Genomic DNA, 23,046 nt, shown 5'->3' on the forward strand with positions numbered 1-23,046 from the left:
GTTGTGCAGGTGCATGATGGCATTGCAAATTCTGCAGTGCCATAGGAATAGACATAGACATAGACATAGAAAATAGGTGCAGGAGTAGGCCATTCAGCCCTTCTAGCCTGCACCGCCATTCAATGAGTTCATGGCTGAACATGCAATTTGACACTGAGCCACATAGGTAGAAATTAGTGCAGGTGACCAAAAGCTTGGTCAAAGAGGTAGATTTTAAGGAGCATCTTGAACGAGGAAAGAGAGGTGGAGAGGTTTAGACAGGGAGTGGAGAAACATGGACTCTGCAGCCTAGAAAGGAAGTATCTGAGAGGCAATTTTATAGAGTCATAGAAAAATAGTTAAGGGAATGGAAAAATTAAATGTAGAACATTACCACTGGATCTCAAAATGGAAAAAGTGCCATTTCTCATCCAGATGAGCACAGCAATTAAAAACCACAACATGCATGTCACAGGAACAGGGGTAGACCATTCAGCCCATCGAGCCTGTTCCACCATTCAATTAGATCGTGGCTGATCTGCACCTCAACTCCATTTGCCTGCCTTGGTTCCATATCCCTTAATGCCCTTGCCAAACCCTTAGCTATTTCAATGCCATTCATGGAGTATGTCTGCCACCTATTCTTCCTTCCTATGTGTAGCACATTACACTTGTCTGTTTTAAATTTCATCTGTAATTGTTCTGCACAGTTACATATCTTGTCCAACTCATACTCATTCTGTAATTTCTGAACTGCCTTTTCCAATTCCATTGCCCCCCCCACCGCCCGCCTCCCCCAATGTAACTCAGCCCCAACTTCAGGGCAGCAGCCCCCACTGCATTATATTTTGAATTATATTTTCATTTTCTACATCTTGTGGCCTCTCTGAATCGCTTGTGGCCCCTATGCCGTTATTACTAGACATCGGGTTTGGATTTTCCAAACCCATTCAAATTAGGACCCTTAAAGGCATCACAGAGAAATTTCTGTCATCCCACGAGTCTGGGCTGAATTTAATTGTAATCCCTGAGCTGAAAGGAATGTATGTTAATCTACTGCACCAAATGATAAAAAGGGTCATGGAGGTGAATGGCCTAGAAGAGGCTGGAACACTATGTTCCAGAATTAACTGCTCAAAGTCCACCACGTTAGCAGACACAAAGGCACTCGTCTGAACCAGTGTGATTTAAGATAAGCCAGCAACCATAGACAACAAATAGCTTCACAGGAGAGGCTGAGGAGATTACTCTATTGCCATGACCTTGCAAGTTAATTTTGGTCACCTTGCATTGAGATATATTTAAGACATTGCATGGTGAGCTGTGGCACAATCTATTTGTAATGTGTGCAGTCAGTTTAAAAGTTGCCCACTGTAGTTCACAGTGTCTGTCACTCTTTGGGGCCGAAATTGGTGACACACAAGTTCCGCGCGTTTTTCGGCGGTCCCTGGGCAGTGCATCACTTTTTACCACCCGGTAACGCTGAGGCCGAGTAAGCGGGAATTTCATCCCACTTTTCTCGGCGGTAACCGGAGCGGAGTGCAGTGGGTGGTTTGCAGCGGAGGAGACCTTTTGACTTGGGAATCTTCGGCTCCCGAGTTGTGCGCACGCACGCATGGCTGTCAAAGCTCCGCCCCCCCTAGAGGCACCGACTAGAGACCAGAGACTGCCAGCCTGAGATCGCTGTGTAGGGGGGGGGAGAGATCGCTGTGAGGGGGGAGTGATTGCTGTGAGGGGGGTGGGGGGACAGAGAGAGATCGCTGGCGGGGGGGGGGGGGAGAGATCACTGTTGCGGGAAGAGAGATCACTGTGTGGAGGGGGAGAAGGGAGAAATCGCTGTGTGGGGGTGGGGGAAGAGATTGCTGTGTGGGGGGGGAGAGAGATCGCTGTGGGGCGGGGGGGAGAGAGATCGTTGTGGGGGGGGGGGGGAGAGATCGCTGTGTGAGGGGGGGAAGAGATCGCTGTGGGGCGGGGGGCAGAGAGATCATTGTGGGGGGGGAGAGATTGCTGTGTGGTGGGGGGAGAGAGATCGTTGTGGGGCGGGGTGGAGAGAGATCGTTGTGGGGGGGGGAAGAGATCGCTGTGTGGGGGGAGAGAGAGATCGTTGTGGGGGGGGGGGGAAGAGATCGCTGTGGGGCGGGGGGGAGAGAGATCATTGTGGGGGGGGGGAGAGAGATCTCTGTGTGGGGGGGGAGAGAGATCATTGTGGGGGGGGAGAGATTGCTGTGTGGTGGGGGGAGAGAGATCGTTGTGGGGCGGGGTGGAGAGAGATCGTTGTGGGGGGGGAAGAGATCGCTGTGTGGGGGAGAGAGAGATCATTGTGGGGGGGGGAAGAGATCGCTGTGAGGCGGGGGGGAGAGAGATCGTTGTGGGGGGGGAGAGAGATCTCTGTGGGGCGGGGGGGAGAGAGATCGTTGTGGGAGGGGGGAGAGAGATCACTGTGGGGTGGGGGAGAAGCAATCGCTGTGGGGGGGGGGGGAAGAGATTGCTGTGGGGGGGGAGAGATCATTGTGGGAGGGTTGGGGAGAGATCGCTGTGGGATGGGGAAGAGAATGAGGGAGTGAGAGAGACCGGGGGTGGTGGAGGGGGGGGGGATTAAGAGAGAGAGAGAGAGAGACTGGGGGGGTGAGAGAGACTGGGGGGGGGGGGAGAGACTGGGGGGGGGGTAAGAGAGAGAGAGAGACTGGGGGGGGGTTGAGAGAGACTGGGGGGGTGAGAGAGAGAGAGACTGGTTGGTGAGAGAGAGACTGGGGGAGGGTGGAGACGGGGGTTGAGAGAGATAGAGACTGGGGGGGAGTGGTGAGAGAGACTGGGTTGTGGGAGAGACGGGGGGGGATAAGGGAGAGAGAGAGTTTGGGGGGGAGGTGAGAGGGACTGCGGGGTGAGAGAGAGAGAGACTGGGGGTGAGAGAGAGAGACTGGGGGGTGAGAGAGAGAGAGACTGGGGGGTGAGAGAGAGAGACTGTGGTTGAGAGAGAGAGAGACTGTGGGGTGTGAGAGAGAGAGACTGGGAGGTGAGAGAGACCAATTTCATTTTTATTATAGTTCATTAATAAAGGAGTAAATAAGGCTTTATTAGACCATTTATATTATTGCTTAACACTAGAAAATACTACAATCCATTTCAAAATGCATCAAACTGTGGAGAACTATAAAGATCTGTGTAATATCAAACAAACCTGTTAACTCTGTGTACACACCGCCCACTTAAGATCCATGTACAAGCACCTTCTCAAGGACGGTATGCATTTCCGGCGGTACTTCGACGGTATGTCATGAATTTTGCACTTTTGGGCGGTATGTCGGCAGTCTGCATGCGGGCGGGCGGTGTGTATACCATCTGGTGGTATGTCACTGATGAATTTTCCACTGGGCCGTATGTCGGCGGTATGTAAGTGTTTTTTCACCAAAATTGCATTTTTGGGCGGTAAGTGGGCGGCAGTGGGCAGTATTTCGATGAATTTCGGGCCGCTTTCTGTCTCTCTCTCACACACTCAGTCTCTTCCTCATTCACGGTGCACAGCCTTCCCACACCAATTGGGAAATGAACAGACTCTTCATTGCCCAATTGGATGATCTTTGATTATCAGACAGCCTGTTTTCTCTATCTCCAAAAGAATTATAAACACATTTTTTTAAATTCCCTATGATTTTTCTCCTGGTGTGTTTGCAGCAGTGTTCTGGAGATTAACCTTCAATTCCTGGAGAGCCCTGGCCAGTCCTGGAGGGTCAGCACTCTACCCTACTGCCACACACACACATTTTTGGATCATTTTAGCTTTGAAAATAGGGAACAGTGAAGCGATCTCCCGAGCAGCTCAAACTCAACAGGAGGAGCTCGTTCAGAAACCAGGGAAGAAGAAAGATTTGCATTTATATAGCACCTTTCACAATCTCAGGATGTCCCAAACTGCTTTACAAAATGAAGTACTTTGGAGTGTAATCACTGTTGTAATGTCAGAAGGTCAGGGAGGCCCATACTTTCATACCTGGGGGTGCAGGCACAAATTCTTGCTCCCAATTGCTATCCAGTGATCCCCTGATGGAAGTGCAAATGTGCGGGCATCCAGTCAACTGCGATGCCTTCCAAAGTCGAATAGCCAGGTGGAAATTTACTGTATAGCCTCGCAAATTAAAAATGGCGACTTGGGCAAGTTACTAAAGGACTGCTGGTATCTGTGACGCCATGCCCCAGCAAGAATCAGTGCCTTTAGAAGAGGAGGGAAATTGAAGAAAATGGATGAACTACAAGGCGGGTGTCTCAATTTGGGGTCTAACAGCAGTTCTAAACCACTCCACCTTCAGTTTAGCCCTTTATGAACACCTGCCATCGGATTGCCATTCCCAGGGGCATGCAGTATAGGAACTCTGCAGAAATATTACTGCTGTCATCAATTGGAGAAATATGGGACAGTAAGAAATTGTACTGATAGTAGCTTTTAAAAAATGATTTAACATAATTATTACATTAAATGTCTCTGGATCATTAGTCTGGATTACTAGTCCAGCAACATAACCACTATGCTACCGTACCCCGAAAACAATGTTACACAATGTTTATTTTTAAGGGGGGTGGGGGGGCGGTGAATTGGGGGTGTAGTGGCTCACAGTCCTTAGCAACCCAATGATGTGGGAAAGCAAAGGGGTCTCATGATGGGTACATATCTGCATCGCTGGAGTCTGCAAACTACCTTTCTTTTGAAAGAAATTAAACTAAATGTCAAAATCCAGGAACTCCCTATCCAGCAGTATAGCAGGAGAAGCTTCACAGTTCAAGAAGGACCACCTCGAGAGCAAGTAGGGATGGGCAATGAATGCCAGCCTTGACAGCGGTGTCCTCATTTCCGGAATGAGTAAGGAAAATCTGTGGCTATTATTACTTTCTTTTCAATTCATTGGTAAATCTGAATTTAGATAGCAGTCAGTTAGGCCCAACTCCCTTAGCAGGCAGTAATGCATCAACAATGTAATTTATAAAGACATTATCGTAATGGATAGAAAAATCAGTTGGGCACTGAACCTGGTGAGCAGCCACCTCAGATCAGAACGTGAAACATTAGATTCTTATTTACCAGTGAGCTACGAGGAAAGCCTGTGCCAGATCACCTAAAAAATAGAGCTTGCTCCACCATCAGACTACCAGATGATCTTCGATTACCTGAATCTCCAGCGATGCACCTATGTACCCATATGAGACCCCTTTGCTTCCCCACAGCATTAGATTGCCAAGGACAGTGGCCCACTACATCACCAATTCACCTCACTTAAAAATAAACATTGTGTATCATTGGGCCGAAAATTCCGGCCTCGCTGGGTCCGTACAAAGCCTCGCAAAAGCCGGTTTTCAGGGCGCGATGCACATACGCCGAAAACTGGCTTTTCCGATCTGTCATGATTTCTCTGTACAGATCCTCCACATCCCCAGGAGAAGGACAGTCGTGTGGGAGAGATTGGGCTATTTCCCCAACTCATACCCAGCGAATGTCCTTCAAACTTTTACACCTGGTAAAAGCAGGCGCATAGCTTACTTTTACCAGCATAAGAGTTTTAAAACATATAAAAATTTTACTTAAACACTCATTTTTATATTAAAAAGCCTGTCCATTAGGTAAGTTTATTTTTAACCCTATTAAAACACATTAAGAAAAATGCCAAAAAATGTTTTTTTTCTAAAACATTTAATTACATTTAATTTCAATTAATTTTAAATATGTGCGGTGTTTTGTTTATTTATTATGCTGTGTTTCGGTGTTTTAGGGGGTTTTCTCATTGATAGTAATGGGAATCCGTACAAACAGAGGTCCCATTTTTATCAATGAGAATACTGCATAGTGATTGATGGTCCAGGCCCACGTGACTCCAGCTTGTATGTACCTCTTCCCATGCGCTGCACATCGAATCTAGGCCTCCGACTGGGATCTTACGTTCCTCCAGGACCACCAGGTACTTTTGAAGATTTTTTCGGTTCGGAGGTGTTCGTATGAAGGAAGCCTCCAACCGCAATTTTCCCATCGTGTTCGTGGTACGGTAGCAGAGTGGTTATGTTACTGGATTAATAATCCAGACTAATGATCCAGAGATATTTAATGTAATAATTATATTAAATAATTTTTAAAAGCTAGTATCAATAATAGTGACCTTGGGCCCAAAATTCAACAACTTACTGCCCACTAACACCCATTACTGCCCAATTACCACCCAGAAATACAAGTTTCGTCAAAAAAAAACACATTTACCGCCCAGATACCACCCGGCGATAAATTCAGTCATTACTGCCGGGCAGTATTCGATACTGTCCGCCCATATATTATCGCCCAAATACCGCCCAAAATGGAAGTTTCATCATTAAGATTCGTTTACTACCAGACCTTAATACCATCCTGAAAAAGCAGGTCTTACTGGATCTTAAGTGGGCAGTATAGATACAGAGCTGACAGGTATAATTATTTCACAGAAGTGTGGCATGCTTGATATTATACAGATCTTTATATTTCTCCACACTTTGATGTATTTTTAAATGGATTGGTTTTCTAGTATTTTCTAGTGTTAGCCAATAATGCAATTTGAATAGCAATATAACCACTGAGTCTGGAAATTGTGTGCGTGTTCACTATTTTATAAATGGGCTAATAAAGCCTTACTTACTCCTTGATTAATGAATTTTAATGAAAATGTTATTAGTCTCTCTCACCCCCCCGTCCCTCCTGCCACCCCCCCCCCCAACAGCAATCTCTCTCCCCCCACCCCCACAGCGATTTCTCTCTCTTCCCCCCCCCCACAGCAATCTCTCTCTCTCTCCCCCCTCCCACTGCGATCTCTCTCTCCCCCCCCCACAGCAATCTCTTTCTCCCCGCCCCACCCCACCGCCCCTAACGATCTCTCTCCCCCCCCACAGCAATTTCTCTCTCTCTCCCCCCTCCCACAGCGATCTCTCTCTCCCCCCCCCTCCACAGCAATCTCTTTCACTCCGCCCCACCCCACCGCCCCCAACGATCTCTCTCCTCCCCCCCCCCACAGCGATTTCTCTCTCTTCCGCCCCCCCACAGCGATCTCTCTCCCCCCCCCACAGCAATCTCTCCCCCCCCCCACAGCAATCTCTCTCTTCCCCCTCCCACAGCGATCTCTCCTCCCCCCCCCACAGCGATCTCTCTCTTTCTCCCCGCCCCAACCCACCGCCCCCAACGATCTCAATCGCCCCCCCCCCACAGCAATCTCTCCCCCCCCACAGCAATCTCTCCCCCCCCCCACAGCAATCTCTCTCTCTCTCCCCTCTCCCACAGCGATCTCTCTCCCCACCCCCCACAGCGATCTCTCTCTCTCCCCCCACCCCCCCACCTCCACAGCAATCTCTTTCTCTCTGCCCCACCCCACCGCCCCCAACGATCTCTCTCTCCCCCCCCACCCACCCCCCCCCCCCCCCCACACAGTGATCTCAGGTCAGCAGTCTCTGGCTTCTCATCGGTGCCTCTCAGGGGGCGGAGCTTGACAGCCGCGTGCGCACAATTCGGGAGCCAAAGATTCCCGAGTCGAAAGGCCTCCTCCACTCACCACCGACCGCTGCACTCTGCTCCTACCGAGAAAAGCGAGATGAATCTCCCGCCCACTCAGCCCCAGCGGTACCGGACAGTAAAAAAGCAAGCATCGCCCAGGTACCGCCGAAAAATGGGTGGAATTTATCTTTCATCAATTTCCGCCCTCATGAAACTATCAGATTGGCATAAAAACCCATCTAGTTCACTAACGCCCTTTAGGGAAGGAAATCTGCCGTCCTTACCTGGTCTGGCCTATATGTGACTCCAAATCCACAGCTATGTGGTTGACTTTTAACTGCCCTCTGCGGTCCAAGGCGGCGGCTCACCACCACCTTCTCAAGGGCAATTAGGGATGGGTAATAAATGCTGGTCTTGCCAGTGATGCCTAAAATAAAAATCTCAGGTGCCCCCTAGTAGCCACCTCAAGAACAACAGAAACAGAGGTGAATCATCAAGAGGTTTCTAGCCTTTTGCCCGACCGGGAGCTCTGCTCACGGGGCGCCTCAGGTCTCCCAGAGGCGAGCTCCACTCGAGAAAAGCTCTTGGAGAATTGGCACTACATTGTTGGAGCCCCATCTTCGACTTGCAATTTCTTCGAGTACAGCTACTCGCTGGCCGCTTGATGTCGGCAAATTGTCACTGGGATTTTACTCAAACATAAAGGTCAGCACCTGAACCTTTTGCACTATGTCCACTTGCACCATAAAAACACCAGCAGCACAATTGTAGGTTTCAAAATGAGTTTGTGTATTTTGGGCTGGAGTGTATTAGGGTACAGTACTAGTAGTTACAGGCCTGTCAGTGGCTCTGGGAATAACTGGCAGTGATGAATTTAGAATATCACACAAGAAACATATTAGAGAAAGATGAGAGTGCATTGGCTTATGTACAATGTTTCCCAAAGTGTATTGATATGCACGAGGAGAGTTCTCCTACTGTCCTGGTCAACATTTATCTTTCAACCAACACCTAAAACAGGTCAGCTGGTCATTATCTCATTGCTGTTTGTGGGAGCTTGCTGTGCCCAAATTGGCTGCCACGTTTCCTCCATTACAACATGTCACAGGTGCTTCATTGGCTGTAAAGCACTTTGGGACATCCTGAGGTCATGAAAGGTACTGTATAATTGCTAGTCTTTCTTTCTTGTGACAACATTGACATGGTCATAGAATTGTTGGGTGGGTAATGGTTAATGAGAGTTAGAATTTATGTTGTACAGTCAGTTAACTTTTACACAAACCAATAATCAGGTAATACAGCCAACATAATTACGTATTCCATTAATGGGTCCCAGACACTGGGACTGTTTCAAATGACCTTTTTCATTTACAATGCATTTTCTTTTTACAAAACACATGTTAAAACAATGGCACATGTATATTTTCAAATTCTTTGGAAACCCTAACATGTTAATATCCAGTGAATACTGGACAGGGAGAAAAGTGTTTAATAGAAATTACATGTTTTATCCAAGAGAGAGTGCGTTTACAAGATTAAGCAGGGCAAACAATACACCCGCGGGAAGAACAGAAACCTGATACAAAAGAGAGAAAGAAACACAGACATCGACACAGAAAGCAAGAGACACGGATAGAAATAGACGGAGACAGAGGGCTACTGAGAGCAAGAGACAGAAACTGAGTAACACTCAATGAGTGAGAGTTTGGGAATGAAACAGAGAGACAGATTGAAACATAAAAACGACACATCAGAGACAAATCCAGAGGAAAAGAAACACAGGAAATGAAGAGAAAAAGGGTCAGTCACAGAAATAGAAAAAGCAAAATACAGAGACAGAAACACAGGAGAGAGGTGCAGCCACCGATTGAAACAGAATAGACACAGACAGCCAGGAACAGAGACCGCGAGAGAAAGAGGCACAGTGGCAGATGCGGATAAACAAAGTGAGAAAGAGGGACAGAGAGAAAGATAGAGAGAGAGAGCACAGCCAATGAGCAAAATACTGGAAACCTACCTGAGAAGGTGAGCCGGAGCCTGGCCGGAGAAGGTCTCCATGCACTGGTCAGCCTGTCCCCAAGGACAGACAGCAAGAGGACCTGCAGGAGGAGTGTGCTGAGTCTCCAGGGGGCGAAGGTACAGCCACATCCACTGGGACTGGGAGATGAACGGTGAGCCCGACTAATCCACCGCATTGTTTGGCTCGCTGTCACTTTCTCTTTCCGAAGGCTATTTCAACAAGTCACAAAAGCAAATCCTTTAAAACCTTTGAGACGGTCCCAGTGCAAAGCTCAGAGTGAATGGGGTTGACAGGAGGAGAAAAGCAAAAAACAGCTGCAAGAAGGTTGGGGGACTCTTAGGTCCCAGCCTGACCTGACCTTTCAACCCAAGAGGTCAACAACAGAAGTTTCAACTCTTGTTCCTCTCAATTAACCTCCTCGGATATGAGGGTCAGAGGCGCGCAGTTGGAGGCTGTCACCAGCTTTGCAGCACACACGACCTTTTCACTGGGCACACACTAAACACACAGCAGCCTCTTCACCCCGTGCCTGCTCTGTGTCTATCTCCCTCCTTTGCTGTGTAACGTGGAGTTTTAGACAGGAGCAGCTGCCCCCCTCTGATTCTTGGCTGCCGCCTTGTCAGGTGTTCAACAGCTTTGGCCAGCTCCTCCGGTGCATGTGCCCGTCTGCCTGTGTCCTCCTTAACTCGGGCTAAGGAGGGAGGGAGGCAGAGTCAGGAACACGCCCCCTCCTCCCTTCCAGCCGTCAATGGGATCCCTAGATTGTCACTGACTCTCGCTGCTGAAAGTGTTACACATTTGGAATTGTGCCTCAATACTTCAGACACACAATCCTCCCAGATTGTCACACACACACACGCATTATCCTCCCCTCCCCCCTTCTCCACTTCCCACCGTGTTCCCCTTGTGCAGAACTCTACATGAAGGTCAGCGTAAGCCAGTGAAGATAACTGTCCTGTCAGTCCCAGCGAAAGAATGAAGTCTCCTTGCTCGCTTTTATTTTCTCTTTAAGTTCATGGTCGGATAATTCCGGCCTGGCTTGCGGTGATCTGCGAGTGTGTGAGTGTGAGTGTGTGTGTGGCGGGTGGCGTGCTGTGTCTCTGCTCCTCTCATTGAGAGCGGCACTGCCTGCACTTGACTCTGATCCCTGTTTAAACTTCCCTACCGAGGCAGTGTGGCTCCGCCAGGGAGGCTCCGGACGCACGGATGCCAGAGTAATGAATTGCTTCCTTACACGGAAGTACTTGACAGCGCCCATTCGTTTTTAATGGCAGTGTTACAAGAGCTTTCACCACCAGATCGCCTGAAATTCAGCAAGGGTACATTGGGCCTTGCAGGGGGTGCCACGCAGATTCAGCACCATGATACTGGGGCAGACAGGGTTAAATTAATTACATGGGCAGGTTGCAGACATTTGTCTTGTATTTCCTTGAGTTTAGAAGATCATGGGGTGATCGAGGTGTTTAAATGATAAAGGGATTGTACATGGTAGAGATAAACTTTCCTCTGGTGGGGTAATTCAGAACAAGGGGGCATAAACCTAAAACTCAAGTGAAATGAAGAAGAATTTTTCATACAAAGGGAAGTGCAAATCAGGAACTCTCTTCCCCTAAAATGCTGTGGCTTCTGGGTCGAGACTCAGATGGATAGATTTGTATTGGGTAGGGGTATAAAGGGGTATGGAACACAGGTAGGTAGGTGAGGTAGAGGTGCAGATCAGCCATGGTCTAACTGAATGGCAGAAGATGGTCAATGGGCTGAATGCCCTACACCTGTTCCTAATGTTCCAGACATACAGTGCAATCTTTAAAGCCCTTTTTCCAAGTTCAAATCCGATTCTGTACTGTTGTATGATTTTTGAACACGAAGGGAAACAAGAGATATGGAGATCGGGCAGGAACGTGGAGTTGAGGTGGAAGATCAGCCGTGATCGTATTGAATGGCGGAGCAGGCTCGAGGGGCCGTATGGCCTACTCCTGCACCTATTTATGTTCTGACCATACTATGGAAAGTCCCACACTGGTGCAGTAGGGGGCGGCTGGTGGGGTGGAGGCTTCGCTTCTAAAGTTGAGGTATAGCCACACTGAAGGAAGCACTGGACTGTGTGCCAGTCCATAGTACACACATCGGTGTAGATCTTGACGTTGTGGGAAAGTGTAAAACGGGTGATAGCCCGTTCTGTATCACTCCCGATTTTAATTTCAGTTGACTTCATTAGAAATAAAGATGTAATCGATGTAAATCGGGCTGTCGACTCACCAGCACCTGTTTTACACTATCGCACACGGTCAAGATCAGCTCCATTGTCAGTGAATCAAGCGCTGCGGAAATTTCGCTTTTTCGGCAGCCAACACTGCCAGGTGATGGGCAATGTGGGCGAGAGATTGATCTGCATGTATTGTGTGGGTGTTATTTTTTTCACTGCTGTCAAATCTGGCCGGTGGGCACCAACAGTGCTGTATGGATGGTAATTTGTTTCAGGCCAACAACCCCAGCATCGAAGCACTGACCACACCATAAATGTGAGGTTATCCACTTTGGTGGTAAAAACAGAGAGACAGACTATTATCTGAATGGTGACAGATTAGGAAAAGGGGAGGTGCAAAGAGACCTGGGTGTCATGGTACATCAGTCATTGAAGGTTGGCATGCAGGTGCAGCAGGCGGTTAAGAAAGCAAATGGCATGTTGGCCTTCATAGCAAGGGGATTTGAGTACAGGGGCAGGGAGGTGTTGCTACAGTTGTTCAGGGCATTGGTGAGGCCACACCTGGAGTATTGTGTACAGTTTTGGTCTCCTAACCTGAGGAAGGACATTCTTGCTATTGAGGGAGTGCAGCGAAGGTTCACCAGACTGATTCCCGGGATGGCGGGACTGACCTATCAAGAAAGACTGGATCAACTGGGCTTGTATTCACTGGAGTTCAGAAGAATGAGAGGGGACCTCATAGAAACATATAAAATTCTGACGGGGTTAGACAGGTTAGATGCAGGAAGAATGTTCCCAATGTTGGGGAAGTCCAGAACCAGGGGTCACAGTCTAAGGATAAGGGGTAAGCCATTTAGGACCGAGATGCGGAGGAACTTCTTCACCCAGAGAGTGGTGAACCTGTGGAATTCTCTACCACAGAAAGTTGTTGAGGCCAATTCACTAAATATATTCAAAAAGGAGTTAGATGAGGTCCTTACTGCTAGGGGGATCAAGGGGTATGGCGAGAAAGCAGGAATGGGGTACTGAAGTTGAATGTTCAGCCATGAACTCATTGAATGGCGGTGCAGGCTAGAAGGGCCGAATGGCCTACTCCTGCACCTATTTTCTATGTTTCTATGTTTCTACTCGACCAGCTCCTTTGGGCGGGCCACATTGTCCGCATGCCTGACACAAGACTCCAAAAGCAAGCGCTCTACTTGGAATTCCTGCACGGCAAGCGATCCTCAGGTGGGCAGAGGAAATGTTTCAAGAACACCCTCAAAGCCTCCTTGATAAAATGCAACATTCCCACTGACACCTGGTAGTCCCTGGTCAAAGACCGCCGGAGAGCATGCAGGCAGCGGAAAGAGCGTTTGGCAAACCAGTCCCACCCACCCTTTCCTCCAACCATTGTCTGTCCCACCTGTGACAGAGACTATAATTCCGGTATTGGACTGTACAGTTACCTGAGAACTCACTTAGAGTGGAAGCAAGTCTTCCTCGATTTCTAGGAGGTGCCTATGAATTAGTTGTTGCAGTGTATGCAAAGGGCTTCGGCTCCCCCTCCCCCTGTTACAACCTCAAAGTTCTGGCTGTAGTTTCAAGACTTCTCCAGCCGGGTCAAATGTGCAGCCGGGACTCAGTGATAGCAGTCAGCAGGTAGTGGATTCAAGTCCCGATTCCAGGGAAAGCAGTCCAGGCTGAAAATCCAATACTGGGGGAGTGCTGACAGAGGTGCTGTCTTTTGCATGAGCTGTTCAATTGAGGCCCTGTCTGCTCTCTTGGGTGGATGTAAAAAGTTACCTGACACTATTCAAAGAAGAGCGGGGGAGTTCTTCCCAGTGTACTGGCCCATATTTAGCCTTCAACCAATAACACTAAATCAGATTATCTGGTCATTATCTCATTGCTGTTTGTGGGACCTTGCTATGTGTAAATTGACTGCCGTGTTTCCTATATTACAACACTTGAAAAGTAGGTAATTGATTGCAAAGTGCTTTGAGACTTCCTGGGGTGATGGAAGGCACAAAGGCGTTCTTTCTTTGCTTCTGGTTTCATCTATAAAATCGTATTTTTCCACTCAAGTCCTTAATCTACACCAGCAGTGGAGACGGTGAAAGTACGGCCGCGGGTGTGCACATCCAGCAGACACTGTGTGTAAAAAGATATTTAATTACTGGTGAACTTCCTCAGAACATTTTCTCGACATCCACAATCTCAGATATTATCAGTTACCATTGATGACTGTTGAAATGTTGCCGACCGGAGGACCATTGACCAGTACAGCTGCTATTCTTAGACTGAGCTGGACACCTTGCCAAGCTGCAGCGATATCCCATCCAGTGGTGTGTGTGGGATCTCACCAAGGGGACTCGCGAGGTCCAAGGACATGTTTCACTTGCAAAAATGTGGGAGGGGGGGAAACTGGTGTTGAAGGTTAATTATTCCCTATGGTGCAGCAAAGCCAGTAAATCTTTATGAATCAAAGCTGCAGACATCTTCCCCTGGTGCATTCGGACTGTTACCAATACTGGGAGGAACGTGTTAGAGATGCCAGGTTTGAGCGGGGCCAACTCCTATCCCCTTACTGTGACCGTACTTTGCATGCAAGGGTTGTCGGTATCACTCCACATTGGGGAGTCGGTATCACTCACAGATCGGGGTTAGCGTGCAGGGTGAATATCTTACAGCCAACAGCAGAGTTCAGTGTCCAAGAGGCTGCTATCAGTCACATATTTCCGCAGGAAGTCTTTTACTCATGTTTATTTCGAGCGGTCACTTACCTTACACAGAGCAGTGCCACGCTGCCATCTACAGGCCACAATGTGGCATTCACCTTTCAGTGGCTAGAGTTATGGACAACATCCCGGGGCCGAAATTCAGTGCAGCCAGAAAGCTGGTGGTGTGAAGGTCTTTTCCCTCCGATTAGCGCCGCAAAGTTTGCGGTGGTCATTGGATCCAAATTCAGCTTTTTGACCACAAAAAAGTGTTCCAGTCTTATTAGCCCTTCAAACCTGAAAGTTTGCAGTCTTAATTAGGGCTTTATTCCCACGGGAAATTCACCCTTAGGGTGATGTGGCAGCTGCCATTGCAGCACAGGCGCGAGGGAACGAGCGCATCGGTGCTGCTTTGGCGAGGATGGCCATGGCTCTGCAAGAGTCGACGGAGCGTCTAAGTGTTGTCATATCTGGTGGCTTTCCGACTGTGGCTGCTCGCATGCAGTCTCAGCTGGATGCCTCCCTGAGACCTCAGTGTTGCTTTCGCAGCTGGGTCCACCATGGGCCACGGGGGATCTTCTGGTGTGGGGCCATAGCATCGACCTGAGCTCACTCAGATTGGTGGTGCTGGTATTGTGCCACCCCTGGTGAGTTATTCAGGCTCCTCGGGCCAGGATACGGATGAAGCGCTCCTTCCGGCTCGCAGCATTCTTGGCCCCAGACCTGTCACTCCACCAGTGGCTCCACACATGGCCTCACCCGAGCCAAGCCAGGCTGAACCCTCCCAGGAGGGTGTTGACCAGTCTCCAGACCCATGAGGCAGCCACAGGGGAGACACTGAGGCAAAGTCGCAGGCTAGGCATGCGTAAGATCATCATAGGCAGTCCCTCGAAGTAGAAGATGACTTACTTCCACTCTAAGAGTGAGTTCTCAAGGGGCTGAACAGTCCAATGCAGGACCTACAGTCTCTGTCACAGGTGGGGCAGACAGCGGTTGAAGGAAAGGGTGGGTGGGGAGCCTGGTTTGCCACACGCTCCTTCCGCTGTCTGCGCTTGATTTCTGCATGCTCTCGGCGACAAGACTCGAGGTGCTCAGCGCCCTCCCGGATGCTCTTCCTCCACTTTGGGCAGTCTTGGACCAGAGACTTCCAGGTGCTGGTGGGGATATTGCACTTTATCAGGGAGGCTTTGAGGATATCCTTGAAATGTTTCCTCTGCCCACTTGGGGCTTGCTTGCCATGTCAAGGCTCTGAGAAGAGTGCTTGCTTTGGGAGTCTTGTGTCAGGCATGCGAATGATGTGGCCTGCCCAGCAGAGTTGATCAAGCGTGGTCAGTGCTTCAATGCTGGGGATGTTGGCCTGAGTGAGAACACTGACGTTGGTGCATCTGTCCTCCCAAAGGATTTGCAGGATCTCGCGGAGACATCGTTGGTAGTATTTCTCCAGTGCTTTGAGGTGTCTGCTGGAAATAGTCCATGTCTCTGAGCCATATAGGAGGGCGGGTATCACTACTGCCCTGTAGACCATAAGCTTGGTGCCAGATTTGAGGTCCTGGTCTTAAAAACCTCTCTTCCTCAGGCAACCGAAGGCTGCGCTGGCACACTGAAGGCGGTGTTGGACGTTGTCATCGATGTCTGCCCTTGCTGACAGTAGGCTTCTGAGGTATGGAAAACGGTTCACATTGTCCAAGGCCGCGCCGTAGATTTTGATAACCGGGGACAGTGCTGTGTGACAGGGTCAGATTGGTGGACGACCTTTGTCTTACGGATGTTTAGTGTAAGACCAATGCTTTCGTATGCCTCGGTGAAGGTGTTGACGATGGCTTGGAGTTTGGCCTCCGAGTGTGTGCAGACACAAGCATCGTGTGCGTACTGTAGTTCAATGACAGAGGATGGGACGACCTTGGATCTAGCCTGGAGGCTGCGGAGGTTGAACAGATTCTCATTTGTTACCATGCGGAGTGCTGAGCTGGGGCAACGTTTCCAGTCTGAGCCCCTGGATTGAGATTTCCGTTTTCTCTCTGTGAATCTTGGGATCTCTATTTCTCTCTCTCTCTCTAGTTTTATTTTTCCCTTTTCTCTATTTCTCTCTCTCCCAATCAAATTTTCTCATTCTGTTCTCATTCCTTTTCCTCACTTCTATCTCTTTCTCCTTTCTCTTTTGCTCCCTTCCCTCTCTCTCTCCCTCTCTCTCTCACCCTCTCTCTTTCTCTTTCCCTCTCCTCTCTCACTCCTTTCTCTCTCACCCTCTCCCTCGCTCCCTTTGTCTCTCTTTCCCTCCCTCTCTCTCTCTCCCTCTCTCTCTCACCCTCTCTCTTTCTCTTTCCCTCTCCTCTCTCGCTCCCTTCTCTCTCACCCTCTCTCTCTCGCACCATCTCCCTTTCCCTCTCCCTCTCTCCCTCCATCTCTCCCTTTCTCTCTCCCTCCCTCTCTCTCTCTCACCCTCTCTCTTTCCCTTTCTCCCTCTCCCTCCCTCTCTCTCTCTCTCTCTCTCCTTCCCTCTCTCTCTCTCACTCTCCTTCTTTCCCTCTCCCTCTCTCTCTTCCTTTGAGTGCGGATTCTGTGCTGAACATCCTCAGGTTTGGATCTTACCTTCTTGTCTCCCTCCCCTCCCACGATTCCAAGATCTCTGCCACTCTGCACCGGCCCTAAAAGCTAGTGGGGGGCACCGTTAGCTGAAGGGCCGGCTTTTTCATGATGAAAATGGGTCCGGGGGCAGAGCGTCAGCGGTGCGCACTTTTAGCGTGTCACTACTATCGCAAGCCCCACACAGCCAAGAGAGTGGGCAATATCCCACACCTCTGCAAGACCTCCCGGGCTGAATCTATGTTGGGGGGGCCAATTGAGCCCAAAGCGGTAGCCATTCCATTTTGACGAATGGCTGCTGTAAACGGGCAGTAACGGTCCTTCTCGGGACCGTGAATTTCAGGCCCCCTTTCCTCGACCTGTGGGCACCACAGGAACTGGAGTGTGCAGTTGATGCTGAAGATAACATTATGATTTAATTTGATAAGTTCCCTTTGTCTTTTATACGATTCAGTTTATTATTAGCGGCCCTGTAAAAAGGGGGAACTTATAGATTTTTTTCTGAGTTGCTGACACTGGGGTAACCAATTTAGTGGACAATAAAGGGGATTTGCAGGCTCTTGTGGAGACATCGTTGGTGGCATTTCTCCAGTGATTTGAGGTGTCTACTGTATATGGTCCACGTCTCGGAGCCATACAGGAGGGCGGGTATCACTACAGCCCTGTAGACCATGCTTGGTGCCAGATTTGACGGCCTGATCTTCAAACACTCCCTTCCTTAGGCGACTGAAGGCTGCGCTGGCACACTGGAGGCTGTGTTAGATTTCGTCATCGATGTCTGCCCTTGCTGATAGTAGGTTCCCGAGGTATGGAAAGTGGTCCATGTTGTCCAAGGCCGCGCTGTGGATTTTAATGACTGGAGGGCAGTTCCATGTTGCGGGGTCAGGTTGGTGGAGGAACTTTGTCTTACGGATGTTTAGGTTAAGCTGGTCGAGTGTGGTCAGTGTTCTCGATCAGGCCAACATCCCCAGCATCGAATATTTTCGCGGCCTTCTATGTGAAAGAAAACATTGGAAGTGGGAGAGAGAGAGACTGGGGGTGTGGGAGGGGGGGGCGGGGGGGAGAGAGAGAGAGAGACTGGGGGGGGCGGGGAGAGATTGACGGGGGAGAGAGATTGGAGGGTAGATACTGGGGGGAGAGAGAGAGACTGGGAGTGTGGGGGGATAGAGAGAGAGAGAGACTGGGTGGGGAGAGAGAGAGAGAGATTGGGGAGGGGGGAGAGAAATTGGTGGGTAGAGAGAGACTGGGGGGAGAGAGAGAGAGACTGGGGGGAGAGAGAGAGACTGGTGGAGAGAGAGGGGACGCAGGAGAGGGGATGGGAGGGGAGGGAGAGAATTCAGGGGATACGGAGCATGTTCTTCCAAACCCTCCCCCTTTTCACCCACACCCGATTTCTCTGAAAGCTGAGTGCTTGTGTGACAAGGGACATCATTAGAGTGGATGAAATCCGGAAGTCACGACACTGTCACAATTCACTTTATACCCAATAAACCTGTTAACAATCCGTGACCCACACACAATGCCCCATCTATGGCACTGGGTGGCAGGGGCGGGGGGGGAGGGGCGGTGCTAAGGTCAGGAACTTGGGCTGGGGTGGGGCAGAACTTGGGCTGGGGGAGTGGGCTCATGAACTTAGGCTGAGGCTGTCAGGAACTTGGGCGGGGGGAGGGATCAGGAACATGGGCTGGTGGGGTCAGGAACTTCAGCGGGCGGTGTTATGGAACTTTGGCTGGAAGGGGAGCATGAACTTGGGCTGGGGGTGCGTCAGGATCTTGGGCTGGGGAGGTCAGGAACTTGAGCTGGTATGGGGCAGTAACTTTGGCTGGCAGGGGCATGAACTTGGGCTGGAGGGGCATGAACTTGGGTTGATGTGTCAGGGACTTGGGCGGGGTGGGGGGAGCTCTCTCCTGTCTGGAGTCGGCAGTCAGAATGGCTGGGGGATCAAGGGGTATGGTGAGAAAGCAGGAATGGGGTACTGAAGTTGCATGTTCAGCCATGAATTCATTGAATGGCGGTGCAGGCTAGAAGGGCCAAATGGCCTACTCCTGCACCTATTTTCTATGTTTCTATGTTTCTATGAATTACTCTCTTTGTTAGCTCTCTCTTAAGGCAATCTTTTTGTCCCTTTCGTTATTTCTCTTTCTGTATCTGATAGGACTTTAATTTACCCTCCGTCTCAGTCGTTCCACTGTTTATCTCCCAATCCTTAAATCTCATTAGTTAAGCAGATACTCTGTTAGTTATTCCGTTCACTCGGGTCCCAGATGCCCTTGCTGTGTTGTTGTCATTTTGCAATTTCAGCAAAATTGGGGGCAAAATGTTTTGATCTGAAAGGTACTGAGGTAAGTGTAACAACAGGCACCTATAGATGCACTGCTACAGTAACACTTGACCCATTCATTTATCTGCAAACACAGTCATCGAATATATTAACTGAGAAATCTATTGTATGAATTAAAATTTGACAAGATATGGAAAGCTAGCACACATAGATGTGGCAGATTCCCATTTCTGACCAGAACAGGGCCTTTAACCATTTAACCACATAGTAAGACTTCCCGTGCCCACCACTTGCGGGGGGTCCGCCCCTGGCTGCGCAGGCGCAGTGCGGTGTGTGTCGGTTGCTATAGAAACCGTGCGCGCGGGTGGCGGCCGTTGATGCGGGACATGGCGGCGGTGGGGGTCGTGCTTCTCCCGGGGGAGGCCGCGGGCTACACACACAGTCTGCAGCACTTCCCGCTCAGAGACATCGGCAGTGCCCGGTGAGGTCAGGGGAGAGGCCCGGGGGGCTGAGGGTGACGGGGACGGGGGAGGGAATGATGCGGAGAGCGGGGGAGGGGGAAGTGATGGGGGAGGGGGCGGGAAGTGCGGGGGGGAGTGATGGAGTAATGGGTAGAGCGGGGGGGGGAGCGGGATGGGGGAAGTGATGGGGAGAGTGGGGGGGGGGGAGAGGGAGTGATGGGGAGAGTGGGAGGGGGAGAGGGAGTGATGGGGAGAGTGGGGGGGGAGAGGGAGTGATGGGGAGAGTGGGGGGGGGAGAGGGAGTGATGGGGACAGTGGGGGGGGGGGAAGAGGGAGTGATGGGGAGAGTGGGGGGGGAGAGGGAGTGATGGGGACAGTGGGGGGGGGAGAGGGAGTGATGGGGAGAGTGGGGGGGGAGAGGGAGTGATGGGGAGAGTGGGGGGGGGGAGAGGGAGTGATGGGGAGAGTGGGGGGGGAGAGTGATGGGGAGGGGGGGGCACGGAGTGATGGGGAGAGGGAGTGATGGGGAGAGTGGGGGGGGAGAGGGAGTGATGGGGAGAGTGGGGGGGGAGAGTGATGGGGAGGGGGGGGCACGGAGTGATGGGGAGAGGGAGTGTTGGGGAGAGCGGCGCGGGGGGGGGGGGAGAGAGGGAGTGATGGGGAGAGTGGGGTGGGAGAGTGATTGGGAGGGCGGTGGGGGGCAGGGAGTGATGGGGGGGGAAGGGAGTGATGGGGAGAGTGGGGGGGAGAGAGGGAGTGATGGGGAGAGTGGGGGGGGGGAGAGGGAGTGATGGGGAGAGTGGGGGGGGGGAGAGGGAGTGATGGGGAGAGTGGGGTGGGAGAGTGATGGGGAGGGGGGGGCACGGAGTGATGGGGAGAGGGCGTGTTGGGGAGAGCGGCGCGGGGGGGGGGCGGAGAGAGGGAGTGATGGGGAGAGTGGGGTGGGAGAGTGATTGGGAGGGCGGTGGGGGGCAGGGAGTGATGGGGGGGGGAAGGGAGTGATGGGGAGAGTGGGGGGGGAGAGAGGGAGTGATGGGGAGAGTGATGGGGGGGTGGGTGATGGGGAGAGCGGGCGAGGGAGGGAGTGATGGGGAGAGTGGTGGTAGTGGTGGTGTGGTGGTGGGGGGGCGGGAGAGGAGGAAAGCCAGGGGCGGAAAATGATGGGGAGAGTGGGGTGGGGGGAGTGATGGAGAGAGCAGGGGGGAGAGGGAGTGATGGGGAGAGCGGTGGGGGGGGCGGGGAGGGGAGAGGGAGTGATGGGGAGAGTGGGGGGGGGGAAGAGAGGGAGCGGGAGTGATGGGGAGAGCGGCGGGGGGGGGGCGAGGGAGTGATTTGGCGGGGGGGAGTGATGGGAAGCGCGGTGGGGGGAGAGGGAGTGATGGGGAGAGCGGGGGGGGGGGGAAGAGGGACTGCTGGGGAGGGCGTGGGGAAGCGCGGGGGTTGAGAGTGATGCACGGGGGGGTTGAGAGGGAGTGATGGGAAGAATGGGGGGGAGAGTGAGTGAAGGGGAGAGCAGTGGGGGTGTGAGGGGGGTGATGGGGAGAGCAGTGGGGGTGTGAGGGGGTGATGGGGAGAGCCGGGGGGGTGGGGGGAGAGTGATGGGGAGAGCGGGGGCAGGGAGTGAGGGGGGGGGGAGAGTGATGGGAAGGGGGGGGAGTGATGGGGAGTGGGAAGGGGGGGGAGTGATGGGGAGTGGGAAGGGGGGGGAGTGATGGGGAGTGGGAAGGGGGGGGAGTGGGAAGGGGGGGGGAGTGGAAGGGGGGGGGAGTGTTGGGAAGGGGGGGAGTTATGGGGAGAGCAGGGAGTGGGGGGGAGAGGGAGTGATGGGGAGAGCGGTGGGGGGGCAGGGAGTGATGGCGAGAGCGGCCGGGGGGGGGGGCGAGGGAGTGATTTGGCGGGGGGGAGTGATGGGAAGCGCGGTGGGGGCAGAGGGAGTGATGGGGAGAGCGGGGGGGGGGGAAGAGGGACTGCTGGGGAGGGCGTGGGGAAGTGCGGGGGTTGAGAGTGATGCGCGGGGGGGTTGAGAGGGAGTGATGGGAAGAGTGGGGGGGGAGAGTGAGTGAAGGGGAGTGTGGGAGGGGTGATGGGGAGAGCCGGGGGGGTGGGGGGAGAGTGATGGGGAGAGCGGGGGCAGGGAGTGAGGGGGGGAGAGAGTGATGGGGAGAGGGGAGTGAGGGGGGGAGAGAGGGAGTGGGAAGGGGGGGAGTGATGGGGAGTGGGAAGGGGGGGGGAGTGATGGGGAGTGGGAAGGCGGGGGAGTGATGGGGAGTGGGAAGGGGGGGGGAGTGATGGGGAGTGGGAAGGGGGGGGAGTGATGGGGAGTGGGAAGGGGGGGAGTGGTGGGAAGGGGGGGAGTTATGGGGAGAGCAGGGAGTGGGGGGAGAGGGAGTGATGGGGAGAGCGGTGGGGGGGCAGGGAGTGATGGGGAGAGCGGTGGGGGGAGGGAGACGGAGTGATGGGGAGAGCGGGGGAGGTGAGAATATTGGGGATGGAGAGGGAGGGGGAGGGGGAGTGATGGGGAAAGCGGTGGGGGTGAGAGGGATTGATGGGGAGAGCAGGGGTGGGAGAGAGGGAGTGATGGGGAGCGCGGGGGGTGAGAGTGATGAGGGGGGTGGTGGTGTGGAGAGGGAGCGATGGGGAGAGTGATGGGGGGGGTGGGTGATGGGGAGGGCGGTGGAGGGATTGATGGGGCGGGTGGGGGGAGGGGGGGACGGAGGGAGTGATGAGGAGGGAGAGGGAGAGGGGGGTAAGAGGGAGTGATGGGGGAGCGGAGGGAGGGGAGTGATCGGGAGAGGGGAGAGGAGTGATGGGGGGGGCAGCGGGAGGGAGTGATGGGGGGAGTGGGAGAGGGTGTAGTGATGGGGGGAGCAATGGTGGGGGGGAGTGATGACGAGAGCGGGGGGGTGAGAGTATTGGGGAGGGAGGGGGAGTGAGGGGGAGGGGGAGTGATGGGGAGAGCGGCGGGGGGAGAGGGAGTGATGGGGAGAGAGGGTTGTGGGAGAGAGGGAGTGATGGGGAGGGCGGAGGGGAGAGCGAGTGATGGGGAGAGCTTGATGGGTAGGGCGGGGGGAGAGAGAGAGTGATGGGTGAGTGGGTGATGAGAGCGGGGGGGGGCGGAGTGATGAAGAGAGCGGGGGCGGGGGGGGGGGAAGAGAGGGGGAGAGCCGGGGCGGGAGAGTGATGGGGAGGGCGGGTGGGGGGGGGTGTTGGGGAGAGCGGGGGAGAGAGTGATATGGAGGGGCAGAGTGGGGGGGGTGGGGTGAGTGATGGGAAGGGGGGAGTTATGGGGAGAGCAGGGAGTGGGGGGGGTGCGGAATGATGGGGAGAG

General features: G+C 52.4%; 2 protein-coding genes across 7 annotated transcripts in view; one reads left to right on the forward strand and one right to left on the reverse strand.

The window, feature by feature from the left end:
* sema3h (sema domain, immunoglobulin domain (Ig), short basic domain, secreted, (semaphorin) 3H) overlaps positions 1-10,141 on the reverse strand; it is a 190,378-nt gene extending 180,237 nt beyond the window's left edge. For both annotated transcript variants that reach the window (XM_070895738.1, XM_070895737.1), the window contains exon 1: positions 9,486-10,141. In XM_070895738.1, the coding sequence (XP_070751839.1) occupies positions 9,486-9,663 (178 nt within the window). In that variant the 5' untranslated portion in view covers positions 9,664-10,141. The remainder of the gene's footprint in view (positions 1-9,485) is intronic.
* zmynd10 (zinc finger, MYND-type containing 10) overlaps positions 1-23,046 on the forward strand; it is a 296,351-nt gene that overhangs the window by 208,907 nt on the left and 64,398 nt on the right. For 2 of the 5 annotated variants that reach the window (XM_070895740.1, XM_070895744.1), the window contains exon 1: positions 19,605-19,738. The exons of 2 other annotated variants lie outside the window; for them this stretch is intronic. In XM_070895740.1, the coding sequence (XP_070751841.1) occupies positions 19,635-19,738 (104 nt within the window). In that variant the 5' untranslated portion in view covers positions 19,605-19,634. Of the gene's footprint in view, positions 1-15,973; positions 16,054-19,604; positions 19,739-23,046 lie in introns of those variants that run through there. One more of the 5 variants, XM_070895742.1, reaches the window with a different exon arrangement.

This window comes from Pristiophorus japonicus, chromosome 12 (assembly GCF_044704955.1).
Source record: "Pristiophorus japonicus isolate sPriJap1 chromosome 12, sPriJap1.hap1, whole genome shotgun sequence".
Classification (NCBI taxonomy): Eukaryota; Metazoa; Chordata; class Chondrichthyes; family Pristiophoridae; genus Pristiophorus; species Pristiophorus japonicus.